The sequence below is a fragment of the Camelina sativa genome, chromosome 12 (assembly GCF_030686135.1).
Source record: "Camelina sativa cultivar CO46 ecotype springtype chromosome 12, ASM3068613v1".
NCBI lineage: Eukaryota > Viridiplantae > Streptophyta > Magnoliopsida > Brassicales > Brassicaceae > Camelina > Camelina sativa.
Genome location: NC_141891.1, coordinates 28272091 through 28290787, shown reverse-complemented (window position 1 = coordinate 28290787; position 18697 = coordinate 28272091). Strand labels below are relative to the sequence as shown.

Sequence of the window (18697 nt, the reverse complement as noted above, 5' to 3'; positions counted from 1 at the left end):
CGCCATTGCTGTTTCTTTTTTATATTATTTCTCTTTAAACATCCAATATTTAACAAACAAATAAAATATAAAGTATAAATAATAATAAAACGATATGCACGCGGTGTACCGCGGGTTAAAATCTAGTTGTTCTTATTTTATAAGATTCATCTTTATTATCTAATTTGGATTATCATCTTATAAGTAATCATTCTCTACTTCTCCCCCACCAATATCAAATGTTGTTATATCGCATATGTGTTGTCAGAGTTTGATTCTATATTTTAATTTTGAAAGTATTATATATACTTAACATTGTTTTCAATTTTTAAAATTAAATTATTCTTTGGAATTTTTATTGCATTTCATATGATTTTATAAGGTTTCACTCCCTCCTTATTGGTCCATTTAGCATTTGATTTCTAAAAAATTATATTTATTTTTAATTAAATAAAAATGTAATAATGTACATTAATCTATACTTGAAATCCACACTTTAGTTCTAAATTGTAACTGAAATTACATAATTATGAATTGACTTTTTCCATTCATTTTCACTCAAACAAGCTATAAATTATAATTGTAACTCCACTAATTAAATTATTTTAGAAATGTAACTTACATCCTTGAAATCCTATAAATAACCATTCTCACATCATCATCCACCATATCACAAATTCCAAATAATTTCTTTGTTTTGTTTATGTTGAGAGTGTGATTATATATTTTGCTGGATTTATCTTATATTTTGTTCAATTTTATTTCTTTTCTTTTAATGTATTTCTTCCTTCCTTATTTCTTTTTTTATTATTTTCAATTTTCAATTACATATGTATAATAAAAATTTGGTGGCTGTAAAAAACCAATTATCAATGCAGATTCAACAACACTAATTTAAACTAAAGCCCAATGAGGGAGTCAAGCTAAAGAAATCATCTTCATACATGTATATATATTTTATTTTTAAAAGTATGCAATGTTTTAACAAAATTAACTATCATAATAGAATTATTAAATCAAAATTTTTAACTCTCTCTTTCCTCCAACTTTTTTTTTGAGAATTTGTATACTCATCATTATAGTTAGTTCTTGTGATCCAAGATATAATTATATAATGATCATTATAATGTTTATTTAATTCAAAATTTTGTAATTTAATGATTTTCTATATAAAAACAATTTGATATTACATTTCCAAAATTTTACTACAAAGAGGAAATCATTAGAATTTAACCTAGCAATATAGCTTAAATTAAGGTGAAAATAAAAGAGATTAAAAATTAAATTAATATTTGGGATTTTTAATTGCATTTCATATAGGAAATATATTTAATTGATACTTCAACAATAATTTGGCAATTTAATTATTAAATGTTTTAGGTAAATTTCGAATATCATAGTAAAATTTTATTTTTATCATTAACAATATTTTTTACATAACTGGTATATTTTTATGATTTGAATAAAAAAAAGTGTATTATTGACAGTTAGGAATTTTTTTTGGTATATATGTATTTTTAAGAATAATTTCAAAAATACATCTTTTTCAATACCATTTTCAGAAATACCATTATAAAAACTTTATTAAAAAATCTTCTCAGAAAGTTCTCATAGTTTTATGATTATTACATAAACTAAAATAAATTAACATAACTAATACAACAACCCGCACATATGCACGGGATATTACCTAGTATGTAATTAAAGTAACTTTTATTCAAATTTTCATTTATTTCGTGTAAGGATATGTTTCACCTGTGAAATCTTTGAACGTGAAAAAAGTTTTACCATGGTAGAGAAAATATTGATAAAATGTTACTATCTATGGCAACATGTCTTTTGTGTGGTTTAAAAACCAATTTATTGAAACAGGATAAATGATTAAATCAAAAAAAATATTTAAAATTTGGATATTTTAAGAAGTGTAATATATATTTATAGAAAATGTAAAGATATGAGTACTAGTAAGTTTAAATTTGTATTTTAATTTGCTGATTTTTTGTTACATTCATCTTTTTTTAGTGTTTGGGAAAAAAATTTAGTATCTTATTTGGTGAATATTATTTGATGTATAACTATTTATACTAATTAAATTAGACGTTAGATTTTAAAATTTTTTAAAAAATGTTTTAAAAAGTACACGTTAACAAAATATAGTACATGTGAAAAAGAAAAAAAAATCAATAACATTTTTTTAAAAAAAAATTTTTTGGCTAAATATATTATGATATGTAGTTGTAAATAGTATAACCAATTGAGGTTAAATTGTTAAAAGTTGTCGGAAGTTTTTTAGCAAAGACACATCAGTATTTTTCTTAAAACATGGTTCCTAATAATGTAGGGGATAGTTGTTCCAAACATTATTTGTACTCGCATGATATGTAAAAGTTGATACCATATAGAGTTCTGAGTTATGTTTTCTACTGCTGAAGAATGATTAAGCAGGCTCTAATCATTCATTTAATCAACCTCGACTAAGTTTTTAGACTGATCACTGTACTAGACCTATTTTACACTTAGAATCATCCTCAACACTTGAGCAAAAAGAAAATCAAATATTTTATGAGTAACGAATAAACCTATTTGCGCATCAAAGACAAAATCTAAAAATTCTCATTTCTGGTTGTTTACATACGCTTCTTTTAAATGTTTTGTTGCGACAAAAGCACTAATCGGTGGTTGATGCTTTAAGTTATACAACTTATACGTTAAAGAACATCTCTGAAAGAAAAGAAGAAATTTTTTGAAGTTCAATCTTTTATTATTCATTTGTCTTTTCTGTTTTGGTCTCTACTTGGCCAAAGGGAATCCATGATTAAGACACATGTTTTAGTTGGCACTGGCTGTTCTCATACCTGCAGTAATTGATTTCAGTGAGTTTAAGAACATCGGCGCAATCCGATAAATCTTTAATCCTCGGTCAGATTTCAAACCTCCAATGATACGGCTGAGTCCAGCTCTATTCTGTTAAGTCGAACCGTCCCAAGGATATACTCTGGCAAATCGGTTTCCTCCTTTCCCTGTAGCCGATGGTCGCATTCAAACAGATGTTAAAGCACTCTTGTTTAAAGACATGATAACTCTAGCAGTGATACCCTAAACGAACCTCAATCAAGATGGCAAGATCAACAATGAGGCTTGTGACATAACCAAGGACCAGACCAATAACACTCCTCGCAACAGCCGATGATCCAATATCTACATCAATCTGCAACACCACAATTTTATACATGATCATGTGTCTGTATGTTGGATATGTACTGTTTATTTTTTTGGTTAATGACAATGAAAGAAACGAGAAAACTAGAGACTATTATACCTCCAAAAAATTATCCTGCCTCAGGTACTTGCAGGTTACAGCTTTACCGAGCAAGCAGGCTTTTGTTCCAACAGCACGCTTGACCATCCAATATCCCTGTGATTCACCATGGCCGTTACAATGTTATTAAGATTACGATATTTCCAGAGGAAACGACAAGAGAAGGGTTTACTTACCTGAACAATACTTGGAATAAGCTTAAATCTTGCGTCGCGGTAACTATCACTCCCATCCACAAATTTTCCCAGGGATGAAGACTTGCTTACAGGTCGATCCGCAGCATAGTAGAGTACCAGACAATAGTTAGGCTTTGCTGGCACCTGATAAGGAGAAAAAAAACGTTTTGACTTCTTCCAGACACTAAATTGTTAGATGGACTTAAAGTAGGGAAAAATGATTGGTGATGGGTAGTATGTACTATCACAATCACAATTCCAAAAATAAATACTAGAAACTATTAGTGATATACGTGTCGGCCGTGTGGCACATTGATATTTACGGGTAAAAACAAAGACGAACACGAGGTTTAGTGACACAAATCTTTATAAAAAGCTTAGAGATCAGTATTAATATATATAATCTTATGGGTTGAGGTATTTTGTTTTCTAGTTAGACATTAGCGTTTCCCTATTCAAACAAACTCTTGGAAAAAAGACTGATATAGAGAGAGATTTTATGTTGCAGATAGTTCAAACCTGAAGATTGATGACTAGGATGAATGGCAGCTTTTTCCCAGGGTCTGACTACAAATGAGAAAACTTCCAAATCAGGCACTTTCAACCACGGGAGACTATATGCATACAAAATTTAACTCATCGATAACTCAGGGAGTATTACCAGACTTATCCACAAGGCGATGAGGGTATACAATGCCTCGTGATAAATTGAGGTACCGTGACAAAAGTCGCACTTAAAACTGGTTTTTAATAGGAAAGAAGACCGCAAAGCCTAGTTAAAGACAGTCTAAAGGAGTACCTGGACAAGACATTTCGGATGTAGGGCGATGTTGTCTTCAGCTTTATCAACTTTGAACCAGTCCACGGATACAAGTGTCAGAAGGGGATCCCCGCCCATCACCTTAAATTGCACCATAGATTTTATTAAATTCCCACAGTTTAAGATGTAGAAAGAATTGTTGAAGACACTTTGTTCGATAATTTAACTCGGGTTAAATTGCCCAGAATCAGAAATCAATCTAGAAATTTAATACACGCAGTAGTGCCCTAAGTTGAGAGATATAAAGAAACCAAAATCCGTATATCAGAAGTTCAGAAACATCATTCAGTCAAGGAGTGGCATCTAAAAACAGGCCCTCATAGTTTTCTATTCCATATCAAGCGATGTATGAATACAACTGTAGAATAATGTAGATGCAAGAATTTCAAAGTTACCTTTGCATTATCTTTTAGGTAGGTCTTTCCCCTGATCATAAACCCCATGCCACTAGGAGAGTTCCAGCAATTCGAGTCCTTATCACTATTTCCTTTGCGCAGGGATCCTTGGAACTGACTTGGATCGATACTCACAGGATCAACACTAGCATCTAATACATTACTTGCACCTGGAGCTAATGTCAAAATAGAGATTTTAAAACAATATAAAAAAGTGCTTTTTGAATCTAATTTGCGTCAAATGTTTGTAAATTTATAAATTGGTCCCTTTCTCCAAACACAGAACTCAAGAATGGACTAGTTATGAAACGGTAATTACAACACCTATATAGATTTTTCATTTTCATCTAAATAAAGTAATTCTTTTAAAACAAAATGCTTGCACACTATGGAACTTTTGATTGACTTTGGGAACAAATACCGATAAGAGGTCCTCAAGTTACTTAAGATATATATAAACTTATATATTGATCCACTATACTGTCTATGTGAGCCACTGGTAAACTTAATGGACTAGTAAAAAAAGTAAAGAGAAAACCTTTAGGCCGCTTCAAAGATAAACTAGCGATTGCCCATGAAACATTCTTCAGTTTTACTTTTATCTCCTGTTTTTAACATTGAAACAACATAATTTAATATTATTTCAATAATTTCAATACAAGTTTCTCACCTCATGGGCTGTACATAAATACTTCATAGGAACATTGAACATCTAAGATGATATGTGGTATGTATTCTTCTATTTCCAAATTCATGAAGTTACTTCGAACTTCCATTTCCTCATTTCCTTTGTGTTTTGCCTTTTCATTTTAGTATATCTAGGGATGAAGTATAGGCTGTGAGACACATCCAAAGCTAGAGAGTGATTTGGAGGTTTATCGGCTTTCCCGAGGGTTTATCTGTTTATACCAAGAGAAACACTTTCTGCGTTTTGGATGTTTTATTTTAATCCTTCTGATTTCAATAATAAAAAAAGGATCTTCTGGGTTTTTATTTCTATCCAAGATTCTTTATTTTATAAATATGCAAAAAGAATTTTCTATTTACAAGAAGATATCAAACCAAGTAGTTACCTTATTGTCCTGCTCTTCATCATCTTCATCGCTTTCCTCTTCATCAGATGATGAGTCTGTGGCATCATAAAACTGCTCCTCCAGTTCCTCATCTACATATTCACCATTGCAGACATCTGGTAACTTGGACTGTATAACCGTGGCAGAAGTTTCATACTTGAAGGCTGGGTTTGCTCCAATGTACTCCTTCAGACCTGATATACCATTAACAAGAACTTGAAACAAAAACCGTGTGGAACTTATGACATCTAATGTAGTCAGAGTTCAGGCATACACTTTAACAGCATGCCAGCTAAAGGTTATTAATTTTTATGCCCAAAAAAAAAGAAACTTCCAATTGTTGCAAACACGAAGCATAATACATCTATATTTATCTCAAACAAGTGTATCCGTGAATGCTAATCTACATCATAACACAAATAAATCTTTCATATGTGCTCACAAGAGTCTCCATTTCTCAATAGATGTTATATATACCACAAAGATCACATCTCGACTTCTGCCTCATTTTTTGTGTTAATATTTTATAATAAGATCTGGAAGGAGATAAGGCATGCATCTAACCTGCTACTTGGAGGAGTAATGCATATGGAATAGTCTTTTCAAACTTTGAGTAGCTCGTTCTCTTCCATTTGCACCAACGTTTAGAGTGGATTTCTAGCATATGTGTGACAAGACAACTTGGAGTTTCTGCATCGCTGCGCTTTTTCAAGCTTCTGATTTCCCAAGTGGATGCTAAAATCAACAAGAACGAATAAGAAATGGAAGGTCTTAAAAGGAGGAATATACATTGCTAGGCATTATGTAAGTCCAAAGTGAGAAAGAGCATTACAGATTCAGGGAGAAAGAAGAAAAGCAACATATACAATAAAGTAAGTAAAAATGAAAGACACTAGAATAAACTGGAGCAGCATCCCACATGATATGGCTTACAAGCCAAAATATTTCCCCAAGATCCTACGATTCAGTTCTAGATTTTTGTGAGCCAGCCGTAGAACACAACACGATTGCAGAGACAGATGGGCAAGTAAGCACAAGCAACTAAGTATACACAAGAACCTCTGGCTATAGAAGTACCCATTCAGATTAGTGTTTGAAACACTTGGATAGTAACAAGGAGAATTTACATTTACTGTATTGCCACCAGAGATGCAGCATAGTGAGAAACGAAAACGTTATGGACAGAAAGGTTACTATAAGAAAATCTCTTACGTGTAATATCTGTACGTTTATATCCAGACTTTGGAGGCCGTTTCTTATGCACTGCTGGAAACTGTAAGATTGCTGCATACAAAAATACAGCATGTAAGAATGAATAGCTTGAGATATCCAATTAAATGATTCTTTAGGTTGCACGGGTGAGAAAATCTCATCTAAAACAAATATCAAAGAGAAGAATGTGATACGATTTGCTTATAGAAATACATTTGATAGATTATAGAACTGGAATTACAAAAGGAACTGAGGATTTTATTAATGGAGCTCCTCCCACTCCCTTTAAAAGACCTCACCAAATACTCGATAACCCTCTCTTATTCTCTCAGACCTTATATATATTTAGCCATAGACTCAAGAAATAACCTAAACTAACCATGGTTAAGTTACTTATTATTATGCATTTTCACTGCTTCTATCAGAATGCATGGCTAAGATTTCTAGATGTCAGTGATGAAGCTGACAGAGATTCCAAAATCTGTAACTGTGAAACCCAGATTTAGATGTAGGTTTCTTTAGCTTCTATACATGATCGACATGTTTTCCCCCCGGCTCATAAAGCAAGAGATAAACAATACAATCTGAATTCTCTTTTCTGTACTGTTCACTGTTTTATAGTTGATGTTGCAGCCTATTAATAATGTTCATGGGTGGCTATTGACTTTTATGTATTTAGTTAGGCAATTCAAGGATAGAACATTCACCTAGTTAATTTGACCTTGTACCATATATTTGACAACTCAATCATGTCTTCATACAACACAACTACAGCCCAAACAGTTCACTAATCACCTAGTGAGAGGGCTAATATTAATCTCTACCATTATGCATAGCCAATCCAGACATCAGACTGGCAAAAGCAAAAAAAAAATTTAGAATAGAGTGTTCTCTACTTACTATATGTTCCATCTTGCCCGCGAACCCACTGTCTAGAGAAGATAAAGTCCCTTTTCGATTGCCATCTGCAGAAGATACTATTTAACCAATCAGTCCAATGAAAAAGTGTAAAGCTATCCACTGAATTAAGTGATATATGCAGAAAATGTACAACATGCACAAGAGAGCAAGACGTTTTAACATACAAATCTTATTTACTAAGGAAAACCAGAACTTTCAGTCAAACAACATACCGCGAAAGATATTTAGGATCGTATACGCAGTAAATAACATCATAGTGGCCCTCGTATGAGTCTATCTTTTCTGAATCACCTGTTACTGCATCCCACCTGTGTGGATAGTTAGAAAGGTCCAAATGACAAATGACATCTATATCTTCAAAGAAATGAACTTACTCGTATCTTTGTTGTTTGTCAATATTCAAAAGCACTTCGAACACAGAATCTGCACTAGCTTCAACTACAGCAACTGCTTTCACAAGAACTCCTCGACCAGCCTAAAGAAGAAATCATTTTGACAAAACCTGAGGGGCATCCTAAGCATTCAACCAATTACAGTTCTAACACCAGTGAACTACCAGTAGCAAAACAACCAAGTAAAGATAATAACATAACTTATCGCAATTATTCTAAATGCATAAGTTCTGGAGATGAGAACACTTAGTTATAACATCTAAATTCAAATTGTTACCTTGCCAAAAAGAATTAATAAGATGCAAATCACAAGGTAGCAAATATTGTAATGGAAGAATAAAATAAGATGGTTCAGTTTCCATTCCTCTGGGAATAATTTAACGTAATTCATGAAGAACAAAATACCCAATAGTCTCCCACACTAAGTACGTTGGGACAGCCATGTAATGCATCACACAACCAAGAGAAAGAAGTCACTGAGAGCTAAGTTCCAAGGGAAGAATGCCCCTTTGTTGCTATAAACCAATACCGCATTCGACCAACGTGGGATTATAACAAAACACCATTTTCTAAAGCCACCATCCAAGAAACCCACTTCTAACCCATTCTTTGATATCTTTCTTACGGACGAGATTTTTCCAACATGCATTTTTGCATGGAATTTAGGTCCAACGTGAATTTCTATGGAGTTAACAGCCAATAACTATGTCCAAAACACTCTCTACGGGTCTAAGAAAAACCAGTCCATAAGAGCTAGCTCGTAAAAAGTGAGTACCCATGTACCAATGGTTTTTTAACCAATAGACCAATTTCTTATAACATTGGTTTTAATTTCTAATCCAAGCAGTTCCCTCTATAGTTGGACACGTATTCTCTGAATCAAAGTAAATATACCTTGAAGTTAGCCACATCTTCAAAAATCCTAACACCTGCAAACAATATACAGAAAATAAATAATTGAATGCTATGTATCAAAGAGCAAGCAAAAGGATAAGATTAACGTGTTTGGGCAAGTCACGAAACTGTGAACATTAAGGACTACTATATTTCCATACAACCTTCAGATTATAGATGAATAACAGCCACCTAAATAAACTGAAAAAGTATGTCTGCATTGTTTTGGTGTCTTCTACAATTACCTTTTTATACATGATAGAGAAGTAAACATAGTAAAAAGGAGACACCACAGAAAATGCATTTTAATGCATGTTTTATCGTGTAAATAAAGTGGGACATTCTAATTGACCCCATTATTGGTTCTGTAGATGAAAAAACTGTTATGAGTAGGTTTTCTGATATCAAAACGCTACTGTTTACTGCCAAACATACCATTGATTGTACGTACACATTTCCACTGATGTGCCTCGATTGCATCTCCATTGTCACCACCCTCGTAGAAACCATCACCTCTGACATCATTAACCAAGGTAGAGGATTGCCTCAAAAGAGTCTCTGGACCTGTCAGTTTAAGAACATAATCACACATCTTTGTTTTGAACTTAAAGTAATTTTCAGGTGATCCCTAGTCTTGTTCATGAATAACCACTAGATAAAATCATACGAAATCAAATTAACTAAAGAACCGGACCTATCAATGCATGATAAAGTCAAGAGTTGAAGGATTAGAACTATATTTTCGCTAATATATACAGGAGATGAGAACATATATTTGATTCTGGTATCGATCTAGTTTTGTGAAGAAACAATCAGAATCTTCAGGACCACTTTGCCCCAACATATCATTTTAGATTTGCCCAACCCAAAGATAGGAGGGACTAGGAAATAGGCAATGAGTTCTATTGTTTTTTTCCAATGCAAGATTTGGAGATCCCCTCATAAGCTACAACAACAGTTATAACAATCTGGACGCATAATTTTGTATATATACAAATATGTATATATTAGATAACAAAAAATATGTATATATCAAAAACTTGACAAAATAACATGACAGCATTTTCACTTTCTCTGTTGAATAATCATTTTCGAACGTTTATGCATGCTAGTGGAAGATGCTGAAGCTATACAATCCCGTAAACTTGAGATAAAGCATATTACCTTGCCCAATTCGGATAAGCTTTTTTAACCCATAAGCATATCGCCTTACTCTAGGTCGATGTCCTTCCAGATTGATGCTTCAAAAGAATAAAAGAGTACGATTCAGCAGTAGTGGACTTCTACTATTTGAAACAATTTCATCTGCTTAAGAACTGTGAGTATTACATCATAATGTTATGCATTTTCTCAATAACTATTCAGTTAGGCCCCCAAAACAGGTATTACGTAGCTATTAATAAATATCATCTAAGGCACTAATCATCTGATTATTAGATCATACTTGGCCTCCATGCTTAACTTTGTTCTTGTGCTTCCGCCTCTCGATAGTGCATATTCAGCCTTCCAAAACAGAAAAAAAAAAACAGTAATCAGAATTTATCTTTATAGTAACTGCTGATACCTCATTCCAATAAGCAGTAAATAAATGCTCAAACAACAATAAGCAAAATAAACTGAAAAAGTAGCCAATCATTTGCAAAGAAAACTTCAATACATTACATGACGCTATAAAACTTGGACACAGTCTCCGTATTACCTGCTGTTTTGCTTCCTCAAAAGCCTCAACCCATTTCAAGGCTTCTCCAGCGGTAGCACAAGCAATCTAAAATACAGTTTCCAGAAAGAAAGAAAAAAGTAAGTTAATACCCCTGGGTTAGGCAAACATGCTTACCAGAAACAATAAAATATAAGATTCTGATATGCACTTTCAGGGTAACAAAATTGTTTACAAATGAACTTCAAGACATTTACTCAATAAGTTAACTGACTGGTTCATCCAAGTGAGCAAATACACAAAAAAAAAAATCCATAGGCCTTCGTACTCTTTTGTTCACAGTGGGAAGCTTTAATTCTAGTGAGCATTTGTCACAAGGATATAGCAAAGATGGAAATTGAACTTACTTCTCCTTTTTTAGACTCGTCCAACCGGTTATAGAACCTTATGACGTAGACATCCTACAAGAAATAGTAGAAATAAACTAGTAAGTGTACGTGCTTCATTTAGACTCATACTTTGATTCATTAGAGCGTACAACTAATATGCAAAATAGGGAATAACAAATATATTATTTACGTAGATTGCAGTTATAGAAGTGGAGATTGGAAGGAATTACCCCATGATTAACTTTGCGACGTCCAAGCTCTTCAACCATCATTGTAGGCCCTATGACACCACGCCTTATAGGTTTCTAGACAAACAGAAAGACCAAACGGATATAATAGAACTTAAAACACATGGAAAAGAAAAGATAGAGACCAACAGACACCGCGCACAGCACTATAATCTCTCACAATGCAACAGTGAACGCAAAAAGCATGAAAAACTTGTAACTCTTAGAATAATAACTCAAAATAACAAGATCACGGACAGCACCCAAGAAACATCTAACTCTTGGAAGTAATACACTTATACACACCTACCTACACAGTTCTGACTGATACCATGTTCTTGCCATTCACATATACTAAGCAGAGAAGGCGTTTCCTATGGAACTTCCAAGTAACCAAGCAAAATCTCAACAGCCAAGAAAAAAAAAAAAAAAAAAAAAAAAAAAGAGAAAACACTATTGCTTCTTCTACTATCTAGATTCTCAAAACCAAAAGATTAAAGCAAATTCGAGAAATTTGAAAAACAATTTCCCAAAAAAAAATCAAGAAAAACACCAAAAACAAGGAAAAAGCATACAATTTCTGGATTCTCGTGAGGATCTCTTTTATACATCTCGACGTATTTGCCTCTAATGAAAAGGAAACGGAGATTACAGTACTCATGCCCGATCTTATTCACACCCAAATGATACACCCATCCTGAACATTCGAAGGTTCCTCCTTCTCCACCGCTGCTACGGCTACTGCTTCCACTATCATTAAGATCTCCGGAGAAGCTAACTTTTCCGAGGTTCCCGGAAACATTCTTCTCCGATCCTTCGCCGGTAACAAACCCCTTCTTCGTTCCAGGCGATGTCATCGCCTTTCACCGGATCCAATCACAACAACTCGGCTAGATTTGAATCGTTCGTTGCTTCATTCAATTTCAATTTTGAGAATCCATTTTTTCTTTTTCTGTCCTCCTCAATTATGGAGAGAGTTGTTTGGTTTTGGGTTCATTGATTCTGTGAGCCTACTACTCTGCGACAAATTTATGTCGTCCAATTATAACATTACACGTAAGGGCAATGTTAATGTTCGTGTTTTGACCTTTTCAGACTTTTCACTAAAACGAAAAAGACATTAGGTAATAAGATTAACTTTTTTTTTTTTTTTTTTAAATTACCGGCATGCAAAACACGTCGACACGGAGGGATAATTAAAGTACGTTAAATTCATTAAATACGCTTTAGTTTTTTTTTTTTTCTTTTTTTTCACAAAATACGCTAGTTAATAATAAGGAAAAAAGTCGAAAAATACTTCAACTATTTTTTATTTAAACGTTTAATACTTGGTTTTTTTTATTGGAAGAAAAATACTTCATCTAATTATCTTTGGCTAAAAAGTATTTGATCTACAAATTGTTGCTAGATTCTAACTCGAAGTTTAACAGTCGTTAAAGGGCGTCACAGAGCAGTAAACGGATATTAAAATCTAACCTTACGTGTGTGTGGATATATATAAGTTTTATAGATGCTTTGTTGAATTTCATGGTCTGGTGGTACTAGGTGTTTTATTAAAGCCTTAGAACGCCGGTTCGACGTCACCGTCCTACATCTTTTGATGTTCTATTTCATTATCTTTTAGTAAAAGGTAAAATCGTAATTAAGTCATCTTCTTCACTAAACCCTAACATCCATTGGTGGTGGCCAAATAAAACCGAAGCTTTCAGATCCATTCATTACAACTGGTTTTCCCGATCTAGTAAACGGCATCGATTTCTTCTTGTACTCTTAGCCTCCCGTCGATGTATCCACTAGAAACAACGGCGAATATGATGACTGGGGAAACTTTGTCTAACTCTTCAGATTCTGGAGATGGAAAATTAAAATTCAGATCTGATTCGGAAAATCTCAAACCAGATCAGAGTTATTGATATTTGACTTTAAAGAATCCAAACACTCTTCGGAAACAATTCTATTGACAGATCTAACGGATTCTTGTTTCTTCTTCATTGTGTTTGTGCACTGAAATCGTGTGATGAAGAAAAATAAATTAAAAAAAAAAAAAGAAAAAAAAATATAATTTTGTGGTTCAGTGAAAAACCATCTCTCATCTAACCACTACACTACGACTAAATACTACATCGGTATGTTTAATGTGTTATATTTATATCTACAAGAATACGTGTGGTTAGATTTTAACGTCCGTTTACGGTTCTGTGACGCCCTTTAACGACTGTTAAATAGCGGGTTAGAATCTGACAACAATTTAAAGATCAAATACTTTTTAGCCTAAAATAATAAAATGAGGTATTTTTCTTCCAACAAAAAAATATCAGGTATTAAACGTCCAAATAAAAAATAGATGAAGTATTTTTTGGCATTTTTCCCGTTGATAATAATAGTAGAAAAAAAACTAGCAAAAAAGAAAACAGTAGAAAACATTTTTTTTTTGAATAAAATGTTAAATTATATTCAAAAGAAAAATAACTTTTTTACAACTAGTGCAACACTGTTAGATCATTTCCCCTTATTGGTTGCCATATGTATACACTTTTAGAAGAATGGCTATTACAAAGGCAATTTTGCCTTTTTGGTGGTTGAACCTTGTCTTCCCGGAGACGGTTATTGACGGTTATGCCGGTGACGTGGGGATATCCACTCTCTATGATCGTGTGATGGTTATCTCCACGAAATGGGGCTTACCTCTTCGTGATGCATTCACGATGGTTGTTATCAAGAACATGTTCTATAAATACCGTCCAGTTGTGATGCATTTTTTCATTACCTTTCACCGATTTCAACTGTTATCCTCTGTTCTATACATCCTTGCTTAAATCTACTATCAATGGCTGACAATCTGAGAAGAGCCGTGCAAGAAATCAATCTGGATGCAGACGATGCTCCGCTTGCAATCCCTGAAGATGTGGTGGCCAATGCAGCCGCAGAAAACCGTTTCATCCTTATGGGACGACCTGTCATGCCCCGCCGTCAAAATGTGCGATCAATCATTGCCTCTATGCCCCGAATTTGGGGTCAAGCCGGCATTGTCCATGGTCGAATTGTTGCTGGGAACAATTTCCAATTCATTTTCCCTACCGAAGGTGAATTGGAATTGGTTCTTCGTCGTGGCTCTTGGGCTTTCAATGATCGTATGCTCATACTCCAACGCTGGTCTCCAAACAATAACCCTCTCTCATTGATTTTATCCCATTCTGGGTTCAAATCCGTGGGATACCTTTTCAATTCCTCAACCGTGAAGTTATCTCTTACATTGGCCGTGCAATTGGTACACTGATGGATGTTGACTATGATACGGAGGCTGCTGCAAGGGTGGAATTCGTCCGTGTTCAGATTCATTGGGACATTCATCTTCCCCTTCGTTTCCAGAGACAAATACAGTTCCAACCAGGAGTCTTTACGCTTCTGAGGTTTCGCTTTGAGCGCCTGAGGGGTTTCTGTGAGGTCTGTGGTATGCTAACCCATGACACAGGCGCCTGTATTCTCCAAAATGGCGGGGAAGAACATTTTGATGACCCTGATGATGATGATGAGATTGGCCAACCTGAGGGCAATGCTAATCCCGGTGTTATCATCTGTGAGATTGTAGATGACGAACCGATCAATGAAGCTGCTCAAGAAGTGCCCATTCCTGATGATCACATTTTGGAGGAACCATTGGCTGACAGTGATCTTAACCATGATGCACTAGCGATTGCTGAACCTCAAGACCTTGATAACAACTCGTCCCATGGTGATATGGATGTGGTGATGACTGCTAGAGGTAAACGCAAGAGAGATGCAACGTCTGATCCTACTGCTAGGATCGATAGCTCCAAGACCATGAACTATGAAGTTGGTGAAGGAAGCTGCTCTGGGGAGATCTGTAGTCCCCAAGGTCTTGACTGAGGCGCGGTGGGCCCTATACCACCATCTCCTCCATGAGGACAGCCACTTGGAACTGCAGAGGACTAGGCAATGACCTCGCAGTTCGACGTCTCAAGGAGATTAATAAGAATTTCTCTCCAGACATCATTTGCCTCTTTGAAACAAAACAGGGTGATGACACTGTCAGAGTAGTTGGTGCTGAGTTAGGATTTGATTGTGTAGTAACAGTTCCCCCTGTAGGATTAAGTGGCGGAGTAGCTTTATTTTGGAATAGCTGTATTTCCGTTTATGTTCTTTATCAATCCCCAAACCTTGTAGACACTCATGTTCAAATTAATGGATTTGGTTTCTACTTGTCTTGTGTTTATGGCAATCCAAATCCATCATTACATCACTTGGTTTGGGAACGATTAGAACAGATAGCAGTGAATAGAAATGGACCTTGGATGACTATAGGCGACTTTAATGAAATTAAGAGCAACAGAGAAAAAAGAGGAGGACCCCCTCGACCTAAAAGCTCTTTTACTGACTTTAGAAGAATGATTCAAGTGTGTGATTTGCAAGACTTGAAACATACTGGTGACCCCTTTTCCTGGATGGGTAAGAGATATAGTCACGATGTTGCGTGTTGTTTGGATCGCACAATGGTGAATACAGAACGGCTTGCTCAGTATCCAGCTTCGCATGTTGAATTGCTTGAACTACTTGAATCAGATCACCGTCCGGTTATTACTACTATATCTAATGACTTCACACCTCGTCAAGGCCAGTTCTACTATGACACACGAATGGTGAAACGAGAGGGTTTCAGTGCTGCAGTTAATAAAGGTTGGTCAACTAGAAGATCAGGCCAAGCCATGTGTCTTAATACACGCCTGAGTGAGTGTAGAAAGGCGATTTCCACTTGGAAAAGAACAAATAGATCAAATACTCAGGAGGAAATTGGTATTTTAAAGTCACTGTTAGATAAGGCTCACACAAATGGCTCTACCACACAAAACATCTGAGACTTACGACAAAAGCTGACCTGTGCTTATCAGAATGAGGAAGAATTTTGGAGAATCAAAAGCCGTAAGACCTGGTTATCGAGTGGAGATCGTAACACAAAGTATTTCTTTGCTACTGCAAAGTGTCATACAGCTCGAAATAAATTGTTCTCCATTCTTGATGATGAACGTTATGAGCACTATGGTGATGGTGAAATAGGTAAGGTGGCACAAGCCTACTTCACAAATCTATTTAAGAGTGAGTTGTTCCCCCAAAACAACCACTACCATGTCTTCCAAGACTTCCACCAAAGGGTCACGACAGAGATGAATGAGGACTTGGTGAGACCGATCTCTAAGGAGGAGATCAAAAATGCAGTTTTTTCAATTGGTGCTTCAAAAGCCCCGGGACCTGATGGATTCATTGGTGCTTTCTATCAAACTTCTGGGAAACAACAAAGGATGTGGTAATACAGGAAGTCCACAATTTCTTTGAGCATGGCATTTTTGACAAATCTCTAAACCATACCAATATCTGTTTAATCCCGAAGACTACTGATGCAAACCACATGAGTGATTTTGGCCCTATTGCATTATGTATTGTCAGCTACAAGATAATCTCTAAAGTCTTGGTGGCGAGACTTAAACAGCATCTGCATCATATCATCTCTGAAGAACAAGCTGCTTTCATTCCTGGTAGGAACATCACAGACAATGTGCTCATCGCACACGAACTTATCTATGCTTTAAAGGTAAAACGACGGTGTGCAAACTCATATATGGCGATCAAAACCGACATCACTAAAGCTTATGATCGACTGGAGTGGGATTTCCTACAAGAAACTTTGTTCAAATTTGGATTTGATACCAAATGGATACAATGGATAATGACATGCGTCAGAACACCAACTTTCTCAGTCAATATTAATGGTAATCCACAAGGTTTTATCCAACCGGAACGGGGAATAAGGCAAGGTGATCCACTCTCACCTTATTTATTCATTCTCTGTGCGGAAGTCTTAAGTCACTTGATGAAGTGAGCAGAGGCACGAGGCATGATCAAGGGTATTAAAATCAGCAATGCTAGTCCACGGGTGAGCCATTTGCTTTTTGCTGATGACTCACTGTTTTTCTGTCAAGCAAACACAAGATCTTGCACAATTTTGAAAGACATACTACTACAATATGTAAGAGCATCGAGACAGAAGATCAACACCAGAAAATCTGCAATAACATTTGGCAAACGGGTTCTAGATACAACCAAAACACAAATTCGACATCGTCTCGATATCCATAATGATGGAGGATGTGGTAAGTACTTGGGACTTCCTGAGCAATTTGGTAAAAAGAAGATAATATTGTTTCAATATATTGTGGAGAAGGTTCAAAACAGAACAAAAGGTTGGAACAATAAATTCTTGTCTCAAGGTGGTAAGGAGATCTTATTGAAAGCAATAGCTCTAGCAATGCCTGTCTACACAATGAACTGTTTTAAGCTGCCTAAAGGAATCTGTGAGGATATTGAAAGGATCCTTGCAAACTACTGGTGGAATACTCAACAGAATGGTAATGCGACTCACTGGGTAGCGTGGGATCGACTGAAGTATTTGAAGAAAGAAGGAGGGCTTCGCTTTAAAGACATTGAGAAATTTAATGAAGCACTACTAGCAAAACAAGCATGGCGAATTCTTCAACATCCAACTAGCCTACTCTCACGTATCCTTCGAGGAAGATATTTTTCAGGTTCTTGTACACTTGATGCTACGAGAGGAACACAACCTTCCTTTGGATGGCAATCAATCCTTGTTGGTCGAGCATGTATCCTTCGAGGAAGATATTTTTCAGGTTCTTGTATACTTAATGCTACGAGAGGAACACAACCTTGCTTTGGATGGCAATAAATCCTTGTTGGTCGAGATCTTTTAAAGAAGGGCTTACGATTTACAATAGGTGATGGAACATGTATCAGCTCTTGGCCTGATCCATGGCTTCCGGTGCATCCTCCTCGACCCCCTCGAACAGCTAATATACCACAGTATGATATGGCCACTGTTGATAGCCTCTTTTTGCCAAATAAAAGTGGTTGGAATGAAAGATTAATAAGAGAGATAGTTCATCCGGATGATGTCAGTCACGTTCTATCAATCAAGATCAGTCAATGGCAGCATCAAGACTACTTAGGCTGGTACTACACTGATAATGGTATCTACACAGTTAAGTCGGGTTATTGGCTTGCAACTCATCTCCCAGACCAAGAATTCCAAGTAAGACCACCTTACGGTGACCCTCAAGTCAAGTCTAAGATATGGAAACTAAAAATTCCACCGAAATTCAAGCACTTCCTCTAGCGCTTATTATCAAATGCCCTAGCTACAGGTTCAGAACTTGAT

The 18697-nt window shown here is 35.4% G+C and overlaps 2 protein-coding genes and 1 pseudogene across 6 annotated transcripts; 2 read left to right on the top strand and 1 right to left on the bottom strand.

Annotated features, from left to right (window-relative positions):
* Nucleotides 1–2561: 2561 nt before the first annotated feature.
* Nucleotides 2562–12479, bottom strand: LOC104719240 (protein ENHANCED DISEASE RESISTANCE 2). 5 transcript variants are annotated; one of them, XM_087478910.1, is made up of 23 exons: nucleotides 12030–12479; nucleotides 11458–11532; nucleotides 11246–11299; nucleotides 10881–10946; nucleotides 10626–10684; nucleotides 10346–10422; nucleotides 9617–9745; nucleotides 9182–9216; nucleotides 8270–8370; nucleotides 8108–8203; nucleotides 7875–7951; nucleotides 6975–7046; nucleotides 6327–6497; nucleotides 5763–5956; nucleotides 5228–5294; nucleotides 4690–4865; nucleotides 4274–4375; nucleotides 3994–4041; nucleotides 3475–3618; nucleotides 3299–3394; nucleotides 3086–3187; nucleotides 2913–2999; nucleotides 2562–2834 (listed from the first exon to the last, which is right to left on the bottom strand). In XM_087478910.1, exons 1-23 carry the CDS (start codon nucleotides 12309–12311, stop codon nucleotides 2829–2831), a joined length of 2316 nt encoding a protein of 771 aa, XP_087335036.1. In that variant the 5' UTR covers nucleotides 12312–12479; the 3' UTR covers nucleotides 2562–2828. The 5 variants fall into 5 exon arrangements, with proteins under 5 accessions (XP_087335036.1, XP_087335037.1, XP_087335038.1 ...); XM_087478911.1 differs by having other exon boundaries at nucleotides 4690–4859; XM_087478912.1 differs by having other exon boundaries at nucleotides 7875–7939.
* A 1802-nt stretch (nucleotides 12480–14281) lies between these two features.
* Nucleotides 14282–15342, top strand: LOC147930985 (uncharacterized; annotated as a pseudogene).
* Nucleotides 15343–15374: 32 nt separating this feature from the next.
* LOC147930984 (uncharacterized) lies at nucleotides 15375–18655 on the top strand. The gene is made up of 5 exons (XM_087477118.1): nucleotides 15375–16266; nucleotides 16528–16774; nucleotides 16915–17237; nucleotides 17352–18152; nucleotides 18258–18655. Exons 1-5 carry the CDS (start codon nucleotides 15375–15377, stop codon nucleotides 18653–18655), a joined length of 2661 nt encoding a protein of 886 aa, XP_087333244.1.
* Nucleotides 18656–18697: the final 42 nt, after the last annotated feature.

Bases quoted from the DNA above. Each gene is read 5' to 3' on its own strand.
- LOC104719240 (XM_087478910.1), bottom strand. From the start codon at position 12,311: ATGACATCGCCTGGAACGAAGAAGGGGTTTGTTACCGGCGAAGGATCG. The intron at 9,217-9,616 runs GTATGTTTGGCA...TATTGTTTGCAG, and splicing joins ATGTGTACGTACAATCAATG to GTGTTAGGATTTTTGAAGAT. The intron at 4,376-4,689 runs GTAACTTTGAAA...GTGCAATTTAAG, and splicing joins ACCTAAAAGATAATGCAAAG to GTGATGGGCGGGGATCCCCT.
- LOC147930984 (XM_087477118.1), top strand. From the start codon at position 15,375: ATGAGGACAGCCACTTGGAACTGCAGAGGACTAGGCAATGACCTCGCA. The intron at 16,267-16,527 runs GTATTTTAAAGT...ATGGTGAAATAG, and splicing joins AAATACTCAGGAGGAAATTG to GTAAGGTGGCACAAGCCTAC. The intron at 18,153-18,257 runs GTTCTTGTATAC...GATTTACAATAG, and splicing joins TCGAGGAAGATATTTTTCAG to GTGATGGAACATGTATCAGC.